General features: G+C 35.5%; 1 protein-coding gene across 8 annotated transcripts in view; it reads right to left on the reverse strand.

Annotated features, from left to right (window-relative positions):
• The window catches only part of TMEM135 (transmembrane protein 135), a 369,409-nt gene that overhangs the window by 24,473 nt on the left and 322,802 nt on the right, over nt 1-22,134 (reverse strand). For all 8 annotated transcript variants that reach the window (XM_074400367.1, XM_074400364.1, XM_074400365.1 and 5 more), the window contains 3 exons: nt 10,348-10,389; nt 3,583-3,729; nt 327-396 (listed from right to left, as the gene is read on the reverse strand). In XM_074400367.1, the coding sequence (XP_074256468.1) occupies nt 327-396; nt 3,583-3,729; nt 10,348-10,389 (259 nt within the window). The remainder of the gene's footprint in view (nt 1-326; nt 397-3,582; nt 3,730-10,347; nt 10,390-22,134) is intronic.

Genomic DNA, 22,134 nt, shown 5'->3' on the forward strand with positions numbered 1-22,134 from the left:
CTAGGATGTAGCTCTAATGAGGACACATTACAAAGTACAAATTTTAATGATTTTATGTTTCCTTGTTGTTGTTATCCCATCTTCTCTTCTATGTCATAAGTTTTAAATAAGCCAATTTTTAAACAAGCTAATTTTTAAATTATTTAAGGATCTGGTAAGTGAACTAAATTGTCACTTAATTGTCATAAATTTCTCACTCTTGAAGTCAAAGAATGATAGCAATTATTGTCAACTTTTCCATTTACTTTTAAATTATTTCTAAATAAATAAGTTATTTCTATACCCATTCCCTATTGTTAATAAAGTACCTACTTTATTATACTTACTTTAATGCAATAAGAGATGCAATTATCTTCATAATGTTTGCAACATCTATGCCTTGGTCCATGTTTGCATCTGAAATTGAACCAAAAAAAAAATTAAACTAATTATAATTAAAGTGCATATATGCATATGTTTGTATATGTTTGTAGATCTGTTTAAAGCTTTCTAACCAAAAATAAAGATAAAAGAAAAAGAAAAGAAAACATTACTCACTTACTTCTAAACATGTGACATTTTTGGTATTTTAGGACATACAGAGGTAATAATAATAGATATTTTTGCTTTTTTAAATTTGCTGCTTACCATTTGACACATTGTATAACGTATCTGACTGCAGTCAAAATACTTGAATGTAGAATAGAGAAACCACGCTCTTAAGTATTTGTGATTAAATATGAAACAAATGTATGTATTATGTATATACTCTGCCAAGTCTTTTGGAAACTTTAAATTGCTTATTGTAGAATAAAACGGTAATAAATCATCCATGAAGTCAGTACTTGAGCAAAAGTCATAATGAGAATATGCTCAGGTTACATGAATTTATACTTAATTAGATTTGAGAGAAAACATCTGGAAAAGAAACATGATATAGTATTACTATTCAAAATTCAGTTGAAATAAATATAGAAATAGAGATCATGTGGTAATTCAAAAGTAGGTAATTTGTGACTTAATTGTAAACCACTTAACCCTCTAGTATTTAATAAATATTTCTGCTGTGAGGACTACTGTTCAAGATGCACTCATTTTAATTATTTAGTATGTTGAATCCAAGATTATTTATTCACCCTAGGCATAAAAATGTAAGAGAATATCTAAGAATATCTAACATGGGTCTAGCTCTCTCTGAGCGTTCATGTTCCAAAATAAGCAGTCTTTATAATTTCTTTCAGACTGTAGCTAATTAATTATTTTCATGGTTGAACCACATGAATGTTTTCCTGTTTATAACAATAACTTGTAGAGCAATGTTCTTGCTCTGCACTTCTCCAATCCCATTCACAAACATTAGCAAGACCTTTACAGAAATCCAATTCTGCACAACAGCTGGAGCATACAGCATTTCCTAGTCAAGGGTGACAGCAGCAATTCAGTTCACACCGGCCATAGCCCTTCTATCATTAGAATGATAAGGCATATCTGGCCATGTGAAGTTGCTGAGTGATTAAAGCTGGAGGCCTGAAAAGCAGTGAATAAGAGACCGACTGCCTCATGCAAGCCATCACTCTTTACACTTCTAAGTGTCCCCTTCAAAGGCATTTCTCAGCCACTGCTACCAGAACTACACTGAAATCATTAAGCTTCCTTTGCTTTTGGTTTTTTGGTTGTTGCCATTTTTTTGTTTTGTTTTGTTTTGTTTTTGAGATGGGGTCTCACTCTGTCACCCAAGCTGAAGGACAGTGGCATGATAATGATCACAGATCACTGCAGCCTGAAACTCCTGGGCTCAAGCAATCCTCCCACCTCAGCCTCCTGAATAGCTAAGACTACAGGCATATGCCCACACCTAGCTAATTTTTAAATTTTTTAGGGACATGGTCATGCTATATTGCCCAGGCTGGTCTCAAACTCCTGGCCTCAAGTGATTCTCCAACCTCAGCCACCCAAAGTGTTAAGTTTTACAGATGTGAGCCACCATGCCTGGCCTAAACTTTCTTTGCTAGTGAAGGTAAATCCTGCTATCAACTGTACCGTCAATTAGTCTTTCTTAGTCACTTCATATAAATGGATTCCCAGGTCATGGACTGCCTGTCTCCTGTATTATTTGCTTTGCTTCTGTATTACTCTGCATCTGCTTTCATTCCAATGGGCCCACTGAGGCTACTCTGATAAGTTCTGCCATGACCTGATGAATTCAGATGCCCAAGACATCATTTACCAATGTGATTCATTCTCTGCATTCCCCTCTGATCCCTGTTGAAATTATTTCCATTAATACGATCCTTTCTCCCTTTTCTCCACTGAGGTAAGCCATACCTACTTTTGAACTAGTTTAATAAATTCAACTACCATAATTATTCCTGTTATCTTCTAGATGTGGTATATGTTAAGATGAAGACAAAATCTCTAAATTCAATAAAAATGTGAGTACCCACTCTGTGCTCATATTTTTTGTCAGGCAAGTTCATAGACGTTATTTCATTTAATGCTCACAGCAATCCTTAATAGAGATCATTAACCCCAGTTAACAGATAAGAATTTGGAAATACACGTTGGTTAAATCTCTGGTCCAAAGTTATGATGCTGGTAGAGGGAAAATAAGAGTGAAACATATGTTTTCTAATTTCTTAAAGGAACTCAGTTTCCTATAATTGAATGATCCCCAATCATTTTGGCACCAGGGATAGGTTTCATGGAAGACAATTTTTGCACAGACTGGGTGTCAGGGGAGAGGGAGGTTTGGATGCTCATAAGAAGCACACAACTTAGATCCCTCACACGTGCAGTTCACAATGGGGTTTGTGCTCCTATGAGAATCTAACGCCACTGCTAATGTGACAGAAGGAGGAGCTCAAATGGTAATGTGCGCTGACTTGCTGCTCACCTCCTGCTGTGCGACTGGGTTCCATCAGGCCATGGATCAGTACTGGTCCATGGCCCACGGGTTGGACACCCTTGCTAGAATTGATCCCCTAATTATAGGGGATCAATTGCCTACTCATTCCACCCTCTCTAAAATATCACTACCAAGATTTTATTTATTGGCTGATAATCTAATTTCGAACTATTAATTTTCTTAAATATCTACACTAGAAATATAAATGAAAATTTGTATCAAACATGAAAACTTTTTATAATATACAAATAAAAACATTTCGGTTTGAGAACCCTAAAGATGTTCACGCTTACAAAATATTCTTTACTTAAGGTTTGCTCCTTATTTTTCTTTAATCTTCTTCAATTTTTCTCAGGAATTTTGCTTTCTTCTTTCCATACTTGGCACATTAAATCAGCACATATTTATCAGTTTCCTGAAGTTCTCCATCACAGCCTCCTGTAATTTTGCCTGGTTTGAAATACAAAAGTATTCCAATTTCATGCAAGCCTATTTTAAAGGCATATGATGATCTACAGTCTTGCCAGAAATAATAAATAATATTCACTTGCAATTGTGTGCCTTTCACAAAATTCTACCCACAGTTTCTGGTGAAAAATGATCATCATTACCGGAATAGAAAACAACAATACCTTGGCATGGTACAAATATCATATGAAACAGTGACAAAGTGGGTGAAATCAAGATGAAAAGCTCACACTGAATCCACGAGTTTCCTGAGTAGACCAATCATACTCATTCTTCTGGGTTTTTCCTCTAGTTGCTCTCTCTTTTGTTCCACTTTTGCATATGCTGCCTCTGGTGAAAAAGAATGTGTGGGAATTTCTTCCTTCCCTACAATGAACCTAAAGAAAAGAGCACAGTGTGAGACATTTTTCACTTAAAAAAAAAGACAATGATGGAAAAAAGAAAAAGACTTCGCTTACAAACAAACACACTTTGGCAAGTATCTTATCATTTGAAATAATATTTTCACAATTTACATAAAATGTAATCATCCTATGAAGAAAAACAGACTTTTAAAATCTGAATACTCAAAAAAATTTAATAGTCATTTGTTTGATAATGCAGGTATTTTAAAATCAAATTGACCAAGTAAAATACAGCGCAGCACTTTTCTGAAGCACCCGTGAACTTAGGACACTGCTCTTTAAACATATGGCTTAGAGTTTTTCAAAAGAAACAGGTGGGCTTGGGAATATTATTAAATCACAAAAATAATATATTTTTTCTTATATTTGGCAATAGTTACAATTGAATGAGTTTCTCATTTGCAGTAAAACTCAACATTTATACCTAATGTCACTTTGAGTCACCAACAGCTGCAGCACACTAGGTCATCTGTATATACACAGGCAAATAGAGGCCACTATAGAACAGGAATCAGAAAACAGTCAAGATTCCCCAAGTCCTCATATTATTTCACTAGAAAATCAATGTTATGCTAATCTACTTACTTTTCTTTGGAAAAACAAAAAATATCTGAAAAAGAATATCATTCCTATTTCATCAAAGCTAGACTATATTTTTCTAAAGTCAATGAATAGAAAATATTAACACCATTAGATATCTCTCAAGAAGCATCCTTTCTCAGAGATTGCGGTATCACTGTTTACACCTATCCTGTAAGAGCCATGGCTCATATAAAGAATAACTAAGCTTTCCCAAGGCAATACTACCTTCCAAGCTTTCAGAAAATATAGTAAAACACAGATAGAACAGGATCAATTATTATTGAAATTGATTCAAATTCAATACACTAAAATTCTGAAACTTGAGCCAGGCACAGTGATGAGCCGTAACCCCATCATTGTGGGAGTCAAGGCAGGATGATCACTTAAGGCCAGAAGTTCAAGAACAGCCTGGTCACCAGAGTGAGACCTCCACCTTAACAAAAAAATTAAAAATCAGCTGGGCATGGTGGTGTAGGCCTATAGTCCCAGCTGCTTGGGAGGCTGAGGTGGGAGGATTTCTTGAGCCCAGGAGTTAAAGGCTGCAGTGAGCTATGATCACGCCACTGCACTCCAGCCTAGGCAATACATTAAGTACAGTAAGTGCCTGTCTCTTTAAAAAAAAAATCTGTAACTTGAGACCTGTGACAAATAGAATATGGAATTGCAAATACTCAGAAAGAAAGAAAAAGCTGTTACTACCAACAACTGCAACCTATCCTGTTCAGACAACTTTGGTAAAATATCTAACTTATCAAACCGTAAGGGGTACGCAAGGGGTTTGTCTGTCACCAGATGGCAGCTGTGCATCTTTGGCAGCTGTCAGTTCAAATGAAGTTGTTTCTTACTTGCGGGTGTACGTAAAGAGTTTAAGATCCGTATTGCTGTTATCAGCAACAAGGGTAAAACTATGCCAGAACAAATACGACAGTTTCTCTTATACCTTTCAAAATATGTTGTTATTTTGGCCAGGACTATTTCAGGTTAGAGGTTATTTCCCTGGAGCTGATCCTGTCCTAGGCCAGAATAAGTGAGAAATTTTTCTTCTGTGCTAGAATACCCCAATTAACCCCCAGTACAGTAAAGTATGTGCCATTTTAGCAATCTACCCCTACTCAACTGTGAGGTCTGTGAGACCATGTACATCTTCTTTGCTATTATATCCCAGCATCTAGCAGTGTCTGGCACATGGTAAATATTTAATCAATACATATTGAATGAATGAATATAGTAACAGCTAGTATTTTCTGAGCATATCTTACGTGACAGGCACAGTGCCAACTGAGCCTTTTACAAATATTAATTGATTCATTAATCCTTACCACAACCCTACAGGTGTCACAATTCCCGTGAGAGGTTAAGTATCTTGTCTACAACCAATAAATTATCATTAATTATTTGGACCCAGAGTTGTCTGACCTAAAGTCTGGTTTCTTAATCACTAAGCTACATATATTTCTAACGACGTTTTAAACTATGATGAATCAGGCTAGCGCCCCCTTCAGAGCCTGACACTGGCTTTTCTCCTGTGGTGGTGTCCTTGACACTATTCTCATGACTTTACTGTTATCTATATACACGGATAATTTTCAAATCATCCTACATACAATTTCCAGAGGAAGTTTCCCAAAGTGCATATCTGAACTGACAACAAATATCCTTAAAGAATTTCAAGGGCTTATGGCCTACTGAATTAAATAGAAACTTCACGCTTAAAGCAGTATCAGCTGCAGAGTGAGTGCACAGAATATGAAAGCGTAAATACTCACTATAGGAGCGATTATTATGTACAATTAAATGAACTACTTGACATTCTCCAAATAAACCATGCATCTGTATTGCTCTTCTTATCTGAATCATTCTTCCCTACATCTTTTCTAAAAATCTTATTTGTCTTTTAAAATCTATCTTAAATGCTCCTTCCTTCCACCCTGTTCTCACCCATCCCCATGGGAACAAAAAAGTATTACTAAGTTGTGAATTGTAGAACCCTTAACTTCTGTTATTACATTTGGGTTTTTCTAGTCTATAAGTAATTTTGTACAACTTCCCTGCTTTCTTCTCTCCATTTGCTCCTATCCACCACTTGGGGAAAAATACTAGTTTAGGTCTGCCTAAAATATATTCTTGAGAGATAACCTACACTTCTCTTTTGCAACATTCAGGACAATTATAATTAATACTGTCTTCCCCACTAGACCATAGGGCCTCTCTGAGGACAGAGACTATATCTGACTCATTCCCCAGTGTATTCTCAACACTTAGTACAAGACCCAGGGCAGAATAAATGTATACTAAATATATCTATCAATGAATGTTAGCTTTGTAGCTCCTGTATTATCTCACACTTGTGGAGGAGCGCTGATACGGTTAGGCTCTGTGTTCCCAGCCAAGTCTCATCTCAAGCTGTAATCCCCACATGTTGAGGGCGTGACTGGATCATGAGGGCAGTTTCCCTCATGCTGTTCTCTATTTTTTTTTTTGAGACAGAGTTTCGCTCTTGTTACCCAGGCTGGAGTGCAATGGCACAATCTCGGCTCACCACAACCTCCGTCGTCTCCTGGGTTGAAGCAATTCTCCTGCCTCAGCCTCCCGAGTAGCTGGGACTACAGGCGTGCACCACCATGCCCAGCTAACTTTTTGTATTTTTAGTAGAGACAGGGTTTCACCATGTTGACCAGGATGGTCTCGTTCTCTTGACCTCGTGATCCACCCGTCTCGGCCTCCCAAAGTGCTGGGATTATAGGCATGAGCCACCGTGCCTGGCCTGTTCTCTTGAAAGTGAATTAGTTTTCAGGAGAGCTGATGGTTTTAAAGTGTGGCACTTCCTCACACTAGCGCCCTCCCTCTCCTGCCAGCTTGTGAAGGAGAAGACAACTTCCCCTTGGCCTTCCAGCACAATTGTACTGAGGCCTCCCTTGTTAAACAGAACTGAGTCAATTAAACCTCTTTTGTTTATACATTAACTAGTCTTGAGTAGTATCTTTATAGCAGTGTGAGAATCAGACTAACACAAGTGATTTTTTAAAAGGGTGCTGAACTGAAGTGTTTTTTTTGTTTGCTTTTTTTTTTTTTTTTTTTTTTTTTTTTTTGACAGAGTCCTACTCTGTCACCAGGCTGGAGTGCAGTGTGATCTCAGCTCATTGCAACCTTTGCCTGCCAGGTTCAAGCAATTCTCCTGCCTCAGCCTCCCAAGTAGTTGGGATTACAGGTGCCTACCACCACACATAGCTAATTTTTGTATTTTTAATAGAGATGGGGTTTCACCATGTTGGCCAGGTTGGTCTCTAACTCCCGACCTCAGGTGATTCATCAGCCTTGGCCTCCCAAAGTGCTGGGATTACAGGAGCCACTGTGCTTGGCCTGAAGTAAAGTTTAATATTTTAAAGCTTTTTAGTCTATGTCTAATTAGGAGACATTAAACTGGTATACTTTGTAAATATTTGTCCTTTGTGGATAAAGGATAGTTTTCCTCTGCATGAACTATGTATGTTTTCATGATACAACAATTATGATCTGTATGAGATGAGAACTTCCTTAAGCCATTTTACGATTTTATTCATTTAAATCTCACCATTCTCAAATGTATCAAGCACTGAGTATCTTTTCCTCACCAAAGTTTAATATTGTCAGGAAGTCATATTTAATTGCACTGCAATAAGCATTTTTCTTTCCACTTCCCTTTGTAATTAATATTAAATTTTGCACTTTTGACATGCTATAAATTTACAGCATATGTCTGCAATAAAAATCAGGACAGCCAGGACTGCAAAGAGGTAGCAGGAACGACATGTCAGATAATACTTTTTGAAAGCCTACAAGAAGCACAAACGTTAACTCACATTCTTTTTTGACAATGCAATTTGACAATAAAAAATACATTTGGCTTTTAGTAACATTCTTCTGAGAATCAACTTTGTAAGTTTGAGATTAATTAATCTGCAATGTGGTGAATTCATATTCACCATAAATTCAAGAAACAGTCACATTTCTTGAATCCATATTCACCACACTGCAGATTGATTATGAAACAGAACTAAAAAGAAACAGAATTCGCTTAGTGGAAGGAGATATACAAATAAACATATGACAATTCACGATATTTAACAATTTTCTTGCTTTAGCAACAAGAATATTAGGAAGAATTAAACTTTTTTCTAGAATATTTTTACATAATATTAAGTGCAAATAGTCCATACTAGCCCTTTGTTAAAAAGGATTTGAAGAAGAGACACAAAACCATCTGACACATTTTAAGTTTTTGCAAGAATTCTGGGAGTCTAAGGAGATGTAGGAGAACAAGACTAAGTTTTTCCTTTTCTTTTGAAAACCTAACTTTTGTTTTTGTTATCAGTTTTAAACTTAACACAAAATGCTTTCTAGTCAATGTAACAACAATAACAAAAACTTTATTTTCTAATAAATTTCATAATCTATTACTGAAAAATAAAAGTAAAAAAATTACTGTTACGTATTATGATTAGAAAGTTATTGTTCCCACAGAGTTCTCACAACCAAAGATATCATATAGTAGACTCCCTTTGTTCCCTCCCAAACCAGTTTTCCTGCAGGCCATGTGATTTTGTTAATAGTACCTTCTTTTAGGCACTTTGGTTGTCATTTTCATTCATTGCAAGTCTTATCTTTTCTCCTTCTCTTTAATCCTTCCACTGTCACCCAAATCTAGTTCTTATTGTCTTTTTATCTTCTGGTTCTCTCTTCTTAATGTCCCAAATACTGCAGCCAGATTAATCTTTCTGAAACACTGTCAACTACCCTGCTCAAAAAGCCTCAGCAGCTCCCTACTGCTGACATTATCAAATCCAGGTTTGTCTTTCTTTACCCCTAGGTCTTTCATGATCTGGCCTTACTCTACATTATAAAAAAATGTATTTTCTAATGGAAACTTTTCATACCAATTAAGTCCATTTTCTCACTGTTACCTCGTACTTCACGTTTACAATTTTCACTCTCTTGCTAATATTATTCACTTCCACCCAGGGTGCACTTCCTCTTCCCTGTAGTTATGGAGAGCTATTCTTAAAGTACAGTTTAAGGCATATCATCTATGAGAATAGTAACAAAAATAATAGCCAACATTTACTGAGTACTTACTATATGCCGGCCACTGTTTGAAGTATTTTTCACGTATTAACTCATTTGATCCTCAGAATAACCTTGAGACAATTATATAAAAACTTTTGCTAGTATTGAAGCTTTCCCTAATTTTTCCCTCCAATACTTGTAGTAAAAATCATACTACTAATCCCACCAAGCATCTAATCCATAGAACTTACAGATTACAAAACAGGCAACATTCATGATATAAACTAGACAAACACTGGGTATGGATTCAGTGTATGTATTTAACATGTGTGATGTTAAACTAGTCAAACATTCTAAGCCTCACTTTCTGATCATGTTACATGGGCATAAAAATACACATCTCACAGAACTGTTGCAAAACTTCAATTTTCTTACCTATGTGAAAATTCTTGGTGAACTATAAAATATAATACTAATGCTAACCAACATTTCTACAGTGTATATACCATATGCCAATTGCTATTCTAAGAGACGAGCTATGAGGTTTAAAAAAAAAAAAGGCTGTAGTGATGCTTAAAATTGAATGTGTTCGACCGTGCATGAGTCCTGCCCTAAAGCAAACCCATAATCTGGTACCACACAATTAAATACTTAACTTTGCAGTAATTGTTCAAGTGCAGCTCTTTCCTTCCAAGCTCCCTGAAGTGGGTTCTTGCATTTCTTTTCTAACACCCCACAGTAGAAAGCACACAATAGGTCCAAAAGAAGTAGCTGATTCATTTTTAGGGGAAAAAATCTGACAAATTACTCTTTCAGTGAGCTATTTATCTGCAGGCTTGGAAATATCTTTGTGAATTCTAAAATTATTTTCAGTTTAAAAGTTGAGTAGGTAGTCATTATAATTATGTGTAATTTTTCAAGTTAGCTTGTAAATTCTCTCTCAACATGAAAATAAATGTTACTTACCTAAGTGCAGAAAATGTAAATCCTTTCAAACCATCTTTGCATCTAAAACAATAAAAATTTATGATAATAAAATAACATATTTTTAGATATAAATCATATATTATATAACTTAGTTTTTTTTTCTGAAAATAATGTTTTAAAAGATGAAATTCTTAAGGCAAAAATTTTAACATTATGAATGGTCAAAAAAGCAACAAGCAATGATGCAAGTTACCTTACAAAAATGATTACTATGATAATGCCTTCCTATGTCATATTAACAGTACTTAAGAGCTCAGCTCTCAGGCAGGTTGAAGAAAGCCTTAAGTAAATCTAAGATCTCCATCTGGACTTAAAATGAGGTCTGGGAGTAGAGCACTCACCATTCTACAAATCCCTGGGGGACCAATTTGCTGAGAAGAAAAAGACCACATACACCTGCTGGGTGTTATATATAGATCAATTCAAGGCCTGACTTCATCCTACCTATTAAATCAGTGAATGAACACTACTTATAATATAGAGTTGACAGACACAAAAAGGTTTCAAGTTTAGTCCAACAGTTTTAATTTCTGATTAAGCTCAATTAGAATAGATCACAGAGCATGAAGAACAGAGCTGGGGTGCGGGGAGAGCAGAAAGAGAGGACTCCAAATGGTATTTACTGAGTGCTTACTATTGCTGGGCACTGTTTTCAGCTCTTTATATGTGTTGTCTCATTTAATCCTATCGCTAAACTCTATGAATAAAGGTTTTTCTCTATTCCATTGCTACATAGAGGCTCAAAAAATTTGCAATAACTAAGGTCACAAAAGTAATAGCAGCCAGAATTCCGGAATTCAGGGGCTAGAGGGGAATGTCTGACTTTAAAAGTTATGTTTTTTCTTATACATCATCCTGAAACAGTCCACTCTCTTCAGCTGGGGAAGATTCAAATTACATGGTAATTAAGAAAAAAAAATGATTCTCAGATTTGCAAAAAAAAAAAAAAAATATTTAAACAAGATCTTAAAATGGGGACATTACTGTGCTGGCTTTACAACATCCAGCTGCTGTTATTCAATGTCTTTGTTCTTCTTTATAGAAATGATCAACTTAAAAAAAGAGCTTTTGAAGTCCAGGTATGGTGGCTCACACCTGTAATCCCAGCACTTTGGGAAGCCCAGGAGGGTGAATCACAAAGTCAGGAGTTCAAGATCAGCCAGGTCAATATGGTGAAACCCTGTCTTTACTAAAAATAAAAAAAATTAGCTGCGTGTGGCGGTGGGCACCTGTAATCCCAGCTATGTGGAGGGCTGAGGCAGAAGAATCATTTGAACCCAGAACGTGGAGATTGCAGCGATTCGAGATCACATCATTGCACTCCAGCCAGGGTGACAGAGCAAGACTCTGTCAAAAAAAAAGGGGAGGTGTTGAGTATCTATTATCAAAATTCCTTGAATAAATCTATAAAGACACTGGATATTCTTAGGTACAGGGTTAAACCTCAAATAAAATAGGGCAGTTCTTCCTCTATGTCTTCTGTATTAAAGGTCACAAAGGAAATGCATAAAAATTTAAGAAATCTATTTTAATCAAAATTATATATATTTGTATTAGAGGCAGCATAGAATCTGAGAAAATAAGTTAATCCACATCCCTAGAGATGTTTTAAAACAACTCCATCAAAAAGTGGGCAAAGGATATGAACAGACACTTCTCAAAAGAAGACATTTAGGCAGCCAACAAACACATTTTAAAAAGTTCAACATCACTGATCATCAGAGAAATGCAAATCAAACTACAATGACATACCATCTCAGGCCAGTAAGAATGGCAATTATTAAAAAGTTAGAAAACAATAGATGCTGGCGAGGCTGTGGAGCAACCGAAATGCGTTTACACTGTTGATGGGAATGTAAGTTAGTTCAAACATTATGGAAGACAGTATGGTGATTCCTCAAGGATCTAGAACTAGAAATACCATTTGACACAGCAATCCCATTACTAGGTTTATACTCAAAGAAATATAAATCATTCTACTATAAAGACACATGTACACATATGTTTATTGCAGCACTACTCACAATAGCAAAGACTTGGAACCAACCCAAATGCCCATCAATGATCAACTGAATAAAGAAAATGTGGTACATACACACCATGAAATACTCTGCAGCCATAAAAAGGAATGAGACCATGTCCTTTGCTGGGACATGGATGAAGCTGGAAGCCATCATCCTTAGCAAACTAACACAGGAACAGAAAACCAAACACCACATTTCTTCACTCATAAGTAGGAGCTGAACATTGAAAACACATGGACACAGAGAGGTAACAACACACATAAGGGCCTATTGGCGTGTGTGGGGTGAGCAGAGGGAACTTGGAGGACAGGTCAATAGATGCAGCAAACCACCAGGGCACACGTATACTTATGTAACAAACCTGTACTTTCTGCACATGTATCCCATTTTTGTTATAAGAAAAAAAAACACTGAAAAACTCATTTCAGTTAAGCAACATGATCTACCTCCTGGTCATGTTACCAGTGAGAAATATAAACACAGAATTTAGCTAACATACTACATAATTATCTACCTTACACAGAATAGGGGTAAAGGCAAAATAACTCAGATGGAAAGATAAAATGTGCATGGAAAAATTACAACATTAAAATGTTTAAACTTATCTTTTTCCATCTGATGAAAGTGTTTTACAGTAATTTAAAAACCCATAATCTAGATAGGTAAGATGGTAAGGAAGCAGGTTAAGGGGTCTATCGACTGGAAAACAGAAGTTAGTAGATTGATTAAAAGATTATATATATCTGGGAACAAATTTTGGCTATCGTATGTTTTTGTTAAAAGACAGCCATTTATCTTTGTGCCATGCTGAAAGGAAAAAGAATTCTAGCAACTTGGTCTAGTCACAATTGCATATTTGTGAACTTAAACAATAAATTTAATTGCAGACCAAAACATCAAAAAGTAGCTTTCAAATATAAAAGGAACATATACAAATGAATTTGCAATTTCATTACGATGGAAGTTCAGTTCTTTCAGCAGAACTCTGTGGGAAGCACTTCATATTGATAAAGTCTTAGCATGAATTCAAAAGGGGCTATTCTTCTTTCCATTCATGTGTATAAGGTTTGTTAATGTAATTGAGGGTCAGATGTCTATGTCAAAAGAACAAAAAAGTAATTATTTCCATAAAAAGAATCTGTAAGCTAGTAATATGGCCCCGCATTTTGAATCCAAGAGTATTACCAGCATTAACCTAACTCTGAAACACAACTGTAATCTGTGTTGAATGTTGAAAATATGATATAAAGATTTAAACAAAACAGACTCCATTAGAAGGTTCCTTGTTATTCTGTGGATTCCATTATTATAATGTAAATCGAATCATATTCTCCATTTAAGTATTAAGGCCCACCAACTTATTCGATAAATATTAACTAAATGGCCAACATGTATAAGTACTGCCTTACGTTCTGAGGAAGTAACTGTGAACAATAAAGAATCCCTGGTTTCGAAGAGCTGGCATTCTAGTTGGGAAAGAGATACATAAAAAAGTAAATGTCATATAGTGATAATTGGTATTAAAAAAAAGCTGCAAGGTAAGGGAAGAAACGGTGATGTAGTCAGGCTTTATTATTTACATAGAGAAGAGCCTCTCTGAGAGGTAAAATTTGGTAATCTGACCAGAAACATTAGTGAGTAGAGGGTAGCGTTTCCGTTTGAGGTAATCAAGAACACAGCCCATGATGCGGAGTCAGCTTGGCATGTAAGGAGAAGCAAGTAGATGACTGTAGCTGGAGCAAAATAGGAGGGGGAAGTAGTAGGGAATGAGATTCTAGCAATGGGGTGGAGAGAGGGAGTGGTCTACAATTCACGTAAGCCCTTTAGGCAAGGTAAGAACTTTGGGAGGTTTTCAACAAAGTGGCAAGATCTATCTTAAATTTTAAAAGAATCACTTCTGGCCTGAAGCAGTGGCTTATGCCCGTAATCCCAGCACTTTGGGAGGCCAAGGTGGGTGGATCACCTGAGAGGGGTGAATCACCTGAGGTCAGGAGTTCGAGACCAGCCTGGCCAACACAGCAAAACTCCATCTTTACTAAAAATATAAAAATTAGCTGGGCAGGATGGCAGCTGCCTGTAACCCCAGCTACTTGGGAGGCTATAGCAGGGACTATGGCTTGAATCCGGGAGGTGAAGGTTGCAGTGAACCAAGATCACGCCATTGCACTCCAGTCTGGGTGACAGAGCTAGACTCTGTTTCAAAAACAAAAAATCACTGGCTGCTAGGTAGACTTACAGGAGGGCAAGGTTAGAAGCAAGGAAGCTAATTAGGGGGAGAAAGATAATAATGGTCAACCAGATCACAGAGGTAGAAGGTGGAGAGAAGTACAGCTGGCTGAAATTCTCAATGGTTTAAACATGGAGTAAAAGAGAGAAAATTTACAAATTACTGAATTTATTTTTGGTTTGATCAAATGGCAGGATAATATGGTCACTCACCAAAGAAGGGAATACTACGGCAGGAAGTTTCAAAAAGAAAATCAAAACTTTTGTTTTGGACATGTTAAGTTTGAGATGTGTGTTAACTAATCAAATGGAAATGCTGAGTAAGCAAGCAACTGGTTGTACAAGTCTAAGGATCAAGGAAGAGGTCTGATTTGTCTATATGTAGTATTTGAATGCATGAGACTAGATACAATCATACAGGAAATAATTGTAAAGAAAATATCCAAGGACTAAATATATTTTACTTCTCCATAACTTATAATGCAGAAAATCTCTTCAAAGGAAGAAAAATAAAAATCCATTTATCCTAATCAAATTATTTTCTAGTATAAAGTCGCATTTTTTTCAAGTGCACATTATATCTAGACTTCGACTTAATCTATGCAAATGACAAAATAAGTACTACAAATCAATCTATATTTACTGAATCTCTTCTTGTAAGGTTCTGTGCTAAGGCAAATTATGACATAAAACAGAGACGAAAAAGATAGGGAGGAAAAGAAATATGCTGCATAATAATATCAAACAACTTGGACAATACACAAATAATTGTAGAGGTTGAGGTTGTAATTGCATACTATATACAGGAAAGTATAAAGCAGCTCAGTGTTATCATTATCAGGATAATACACTTGATCAAATGCTCAGATTTTCAATTAGAAATGTAGATGACAGCAAAATAAACAATTCTACCCACAAAGATATTTTCTTCCATGAAATTATTCTCATGAGATAGTCATCTTTATTACATTGTACCACTAGATGTCACTAGAAAACTGTTTTTGGAAGAATTTATAGTTCATTGGTGTGACTTCTAATGCAAACATTTTACTGCATGTTTTCCTCTAAAAATACATTTATAGGGATGGAAAAATGTTACTAATCTTAATTAAAGTGCATTAAGTTCTCCCAAGTAAATATCATATTAAAATTTTAATGCTGTGTGATGCTCCTATAATCCATCCATTATAAAATGTTTAAGACACCCTGCTGTTTGGCACCAACATAAAATTTGATAATGTAAATGTGCTGCTTCACTGTGTGCTCTCTAATGAGCTGAAAAGCATGAAAACAAACTATTTTGATTTCTAAAATTTTTTTTATTGTCTATTCAGTTTTCACTCATTTGGTAAATATAAAAGTTGGAAAAGATGTACTTTATAAATCTCCTTTAAAATATTTCTCGTAATCTACAGAATGGGAGAAAATATCTACAAACTATACATCCTAGAGGGGATTAATATCCAGAAAACATCCGTGGAATACTATATGACCACATAAAGGATGAAATTCCGTCATCTGCAGCAACATGGATGGACTGGAAGACGCTATGTTCAGGGAAATAAGCCATGAATAGCAAAGTTAAACACTGCATGTTCTCACTCATATATGGAAGCTAAAAACGCTTTATCTAATAGAAGTGAAAAGTAGCAAGTAGAACAGAAAATAGAGGCTGGAAACGGTGGGAGGAAGGTAAAGATATAGAGAGATCTGTTAAAGCATACAAAATTACAGCTATGTAGTAGGAATAAGTTCTAGTAGTACTATGTCACTGTAGGATGACTACAGTTAACAGTAATACATAGTTTCAAATAGCTAGAAGAATATTGAACATTCCCAATACAAAGACATGATAAATATTTGACATTATAGATATGCTAATTGCCCTGATCTAAAAACTATGTATGTATTATAGAACATCATTATGTACTCCCATGAATATGTACAATTATTTGTCAATTTTTTAAAAGATAAAATACATTTCATATACACAAAATGTGGTCTCAGAAGGTGCAGAAAATGTGGGATTTTTTCCACTGCTTGTCTCTGATTGTAATGTTTTCACAATACACTTAATGTGTCAATTTTTACATGAGAAAAATATAAACATCAAAAACAGTATTACATGTTTTATTTACTTATTTATTACTTCTCCCTCCTCACTCCCCAAGACGAGGTCTCCCTATGATGTCCAAGCTGGTCTTGAACTCCTGGACTCAAACAATCCTCCCACCTCACCCTCCCAAGTAGCTTGGATCAAAGGCATGTGCCACTGTGCTTATATTACACATATTAAATAAACACCTAAAAACAAAAAGGAAAAAAATATTTCTTCAGAGGCAATGCATGGTGTAGTGAAAAAAATCTTGATATGAGAAAGGATACAGATGCTAACCATAACTTCTCTACAATCGAGTAAATCACTTAACTTTAGGGCTCAACATCCTTGTATATTAAAAAGAAACTGAAAGTAAATGACTACCATAACTGGCCGATTAAATGGTTTTCGATTCTGAAATTTCATCATTTTATCTAATTTCATCATCAATTTATTATTAAAATCATAATGGAAAAATAGAATGAATTCTTCTAAATCGCTTATGATGTAATAAGAGAAATGATCTCACTAGCCCCAAGAATAAAACCAAACATACAAACAAAACTCTGACTATCTCTTAAGATTACCAGTTGCTACTAAGCGTATTGTACTTGCTTATCATTTTATAAAACTTATTGGGGATTCATGCAAAGGTTCAAGGAGAAACTTTCCAAGTTTCAAACTTGGTGTTTCATAACCAACTACTGGGATAGACATAAACTGCTATAGGAAGACGTGCATGAAACACTGTTAGGTAAAGAAGCAATTCTATAGACATAATCTCATTAATGATAAAATAAATTATTTCTATATTGCACTACCTATTGAAGTTGGATGAATTAAGAGGCATGCAGGAAAATATAACTATTTACTTCCTATGGGGCTATATCACTTTAAATTTTTACAAAAAGCATATATTTATACATTATTTGCATAATTTTATCATAAAAATCAATTTTTCATCATTTAGGAACAGACTGAACAGTGTAAAAGTTATTCATCTTCCACCAACACAATGGCAAAGAATATAAAACTCAAACTAGTCAACTTTACTAATTAACAGGATTGTAAAAGTTTTGCTAGAAAGAGGCATAAAACAACTATCTAAAATAAATGATTTAGGCTGAAATACTTTGAAACTATGATCCCAATGAACACTGATAATTAGGTAGCCATAATGAAAATAATAATTTATTAAGCATCAATTGGGACACTTCAGAGTTCTTCTTTTACTCATTAAATTAGAAGGAACCTCAAACATTCATTAAATATTACATGATCTATTTTTATTCACTCAACATTAATTTTGCATGTAATATACAGAAGACATTGTGCTGTTGATCACTCAAAGAATGCAAAGGTAGCTTTTTAGGAGCTACTCTATAAGTACTTAATGAGTTCAGTTCTAAATTTCTTTAATTCAGCATTTTACCTCATCTACTTCCTTAAGTTACTCAATTGGAATAAAATGTTACATTATATTATTGCTAAAGCACAATGAAATATGTGAAAAGAATCAAGTAGCAAACAATAAAGACAAATTGGATTTAAAATGTTGTGCACATTGATAATTCTTAAAATATTCTATTCTATGCTGATTATATTAGCCAACTAAGTCACCCAGTATAAAAATTGTTACATTATTTTATTTGAACAAAATTAATTTAAAAAGAAAATGCTGAAAGTTCAAATGTAAACATCTATATTGGATTTATGAAAAGTATTACATATAAAATTGATTATAAATTACAGTTACAGATAATAGCCTGAACTTCAAAATTTTGATTAGTCTAATTACTGTAAGCACAAATATAATCAGAGTGAATTGAAAAGTTTAATTTGAAAATTAAAAAGGAACCAGAATGCTTATTTAAATGCCTCTAATTTGTGACTCCCAATTCAATTCTCTTTATTCTAAAGAAAATCATGCAATTTTACGTCGTTTTTGATTTGTTTTTTTTGTTTTGGACAGAGTCTTGCTTTGTCACCAGGCTGGAGTGCAGTGGCGCAATCTCAGCTCACTGAAACCTCTGCCTCCCGGGTTCAAGCAATTCTCCTGCCTCAGCCTCCCAAGAAGCTGGGATTACAGGTATGTGACACCATGCCCAGCCAATTTTTGTATTTTTAGTAGAGATAGGGTTTTACCACATTAGCCAACATGGTCTCGATCTCTTGACCTTGTGATCCGCCCACAGCAGCCTTTCAAAGTGCTGGGATTATAGGCAATTTTATGTAGTTTTAATTAAATTTTTCTTATTTTGTTTTTGTTTTTGTTTTGTTTTTAATAAAATACACTAATTTTCCAACCCATTTTCAAGTATACAAGCTTACCTTAGTACTAAATTATAATTGAGTATTTGAGACATGATCAACAATTGTACATTTTGATTGATGCATGCTTATCATAAGATCACCAAGAAAATACTGATATGAAATTACTTTCACACTTTTATTTTTGTTTTTTTTAAATGTTCAATATTCTAATCACAGAAATATATTCCAATAGGTTAAATTGATTATTGCAATTTACAACGCAAAATTTGTTATGTGTGGTTAAAATACATTACATGGCTTACATATATACCACAGGTTTTTTGTTGAATTTTTTTGTTTGAGTAATAAAATGGACTTAAGAAAGTTCAGTTTCAGCCTTCATAAGGCAGTTAGCATGAGAAAAATGAACTACTAATGTTGTATCCCTATTTTTAGAAACCTCACATACAAACATCTGAAGTTGGAATGGCACGAAATTAAGAAATTTGGAGGCCAGGCGCGGTGGCTCAAGCCTGTAATCCCAGCACTTTGGGAGGCCGAGGCGGGTGGATCACGAGGTCGAGAGATCGAGACCATCCTGGTCAACATGGTGAAACCCCGTCTCTACTAAAAATACTAAAAATTAGCTGGGCATGGTGGCGTGTGCCTGTAATCCCAGCTACTCAGGAGGCTGAGGCAGGAGAATTGCCTGAACCCAGGAGGCGGAGGTTGTGGTGAGCCGAGATCGCGCCATTGCACTCCAGCCTGGGCAACAAGAGCGAAACTCCGTCTCAAAAAAAAAAAAAAAGAAATTTGGGGAAGATTATTTTGTTCCCTTCATGAACACATTATATCTCCAATAACTTTCAATAGAATTCCTTTAAATAGTGAAATTCCCCAGTGTATTTAAAAATATTATTTTCTATTATGATAAACATTTCACAGTACATTTATTTCATACAGAATGGAACACTGATACTTGGCTTTGTCTTCAAGAGCCCAAGCAAAGCTGTTGAAGCAGGCCACAGTTATGGGTAATCAAGTGAGACTGTAAGTCCCCAGATGATTATTGTGCACTTTTTTCTGGTGTGTCCTAACTATAAATTGAAAACAGTTGGACTTAAACTTACAGTAATAACTCCAATAGAATCAGATTTCTCTTTAAACTTGGAGAAGCTGGAACTTTTTCTGCTTTAAAATCCAAACCAGGAAAGTCATGTTCCAAGCAGCCTTAAATTGCTAAGAAACCAAGAATCACCTTCAGACTGTATCTAAAAGAAATGTTAATTAGGATAAATTTCCTTCTCAAAATGAACTGGTAATAGTAACACTAGACAAACTTTAAAATAGTTGTAAAAGGAGCAGATTGTGGTTTCACTGGACCTAAACTGAAAGGCCTGTTAGTAGTTCCCAAGGAATGGCATGAGTGTAGACGTAATTAACTGTAGGCAACAACCAAAAAATATCAAAATAGTGTTTCACGTAAATCCAGGAAAAACTCAGAAGGTGTCTTAAAATTATGGCATTGCTATGAACCAAAATTACTTACATTAAACAAAATTATAATCATAACTCTGAAACAATCTATTTTTTAAAGACTTTAAGACAAGGAAATACTTTGTTTTTTCCCTTCTACAATCATAGTGAAAAATATGAAAACAAATGTTTTCAATTAAACACAATCTTCCATTCAACATTAATTTCTTTCTCTTTTTTTTTTTTTGAGATGGAGTCTCACTCGGTCGCCCAGGCTGGAATGCAGTGGTGTGATCTTGGCTTACTGCAACTTTCACCTCCTGGGTTCAAGCAATTCTCTGCTTCAGCCTCCCGAGTAGCTGGGATTACAGAAGCCGCCACCACACCCAGCTAATTTTTGTATTTTTAGTAGAGATGGGATTTCACCATCTTGGCCAGGCTGGTCTTGAACTCCTGACCTCGTAATCCACCTGCCTCGGCCTCCCAAAGTGCTGGGATTACAGGCATGAACCACCGCGCCTGGTCGGAAACTACCATTTTCTGATTAACTGAGGACTTAGCATATCCTGACCCCCAAGAAAGAGAAATATTAATTTCAAAAACTCCAGCTTACTTCCTCTCAAAGATTTTGAACTTACTCTGTGGTATAAATAATAGAAACTGGGAGAGTCAACACATAATGGAATCTTGCTAGCCTACAGAATGGTATTAGAAAAATAAAATATTTGAACTAAGGTAACATGAAAGAATTATACAGATTAAGAAACCAAGGTTCAAGAAGGTTAGGTGATCAAACTGTAAATTCATCCCAATCAACTGTGCCTCCTGAGGTCTCAACTGTGAAGATGAAATATTACAGACAAGTAAAGGGATATTGGACTATATGAAAGAAAACACAAATCACCTAAATAAAGGTAGAAAACAATGGTCTTCCAACTGGTATCATGCAAATACTTTACAAGGGCATGGATAGTTTTAAAGAAACCAGTGTTGGCCAGGTGCAGTGGTTCATACCTGTAATCCCAGCACTTTTGGAGGCGGAGGCAGGTGGATCACCTGAGGGTCAGGAGTTCGAGAACAGCCTGGCCAACATGGTGAAACCCCATCTCTACTAAAAATACAAAAATTAGCCGGGTGTGGTGCCTTGCACTTGTAATCTCAGGTACTCAGGAGGCTGAGGCAGGAGAATTGCCTGAACCCAGTAGGAGCCAAGATCAAGATTGCACTCCAGCATGGGCAACAAGAGCAAAACTCTGTCTCAAAAAGAAAAAAAAAGAAAGAAAGAAAAGGAACCAGTGTCCAGTCCCTCACTTCCACATGTTCTCCTATCTAAAGGTGATTGCCTAAGAGTGTACCTTTGGTCAAGACTTCATGCTGGCTTCTCTTATCCACCTCTCCTTCACATAAGCTTTCCAAATCAGAAATAACAATTCTTGGTCCTGACTTCAGACCTCCTGAATTCAGAAATTCTAAGTGTGGGGCCAAACAATCTCTGGAATCTGTGTTTTAACAAAATCTCCACATGGTTCTTAAAAATGCTAAAGCCTGAAAACCACTGAGCTCAGTTATGCTGCAGTAACAAAATCTCAGTGCCTTTTAACAAAAAAAAGTTTATTTTTTGCTCACACTACATGTCAAACAACAGTTGGCTATGGCTCAACTACAGGAAATCTTCATTTTGTACCTTAG

This window comes from Saimiri boliviensis, chromosome 6, assembly GCF_048565385.1.
Source record: "Saimiri boliviensis isolate mSaiBol1 chromosome 6, mSaiBol1.pri, whole genome shotgun sequence".
In the NCBI taxonomy this organism is placed as follows: domain Eukaryota; kingdom Metazoa; phylum Chordata; class Mammalia; order Primates; family Cebidae; genus Saimiri; species Saimiri boliviensis.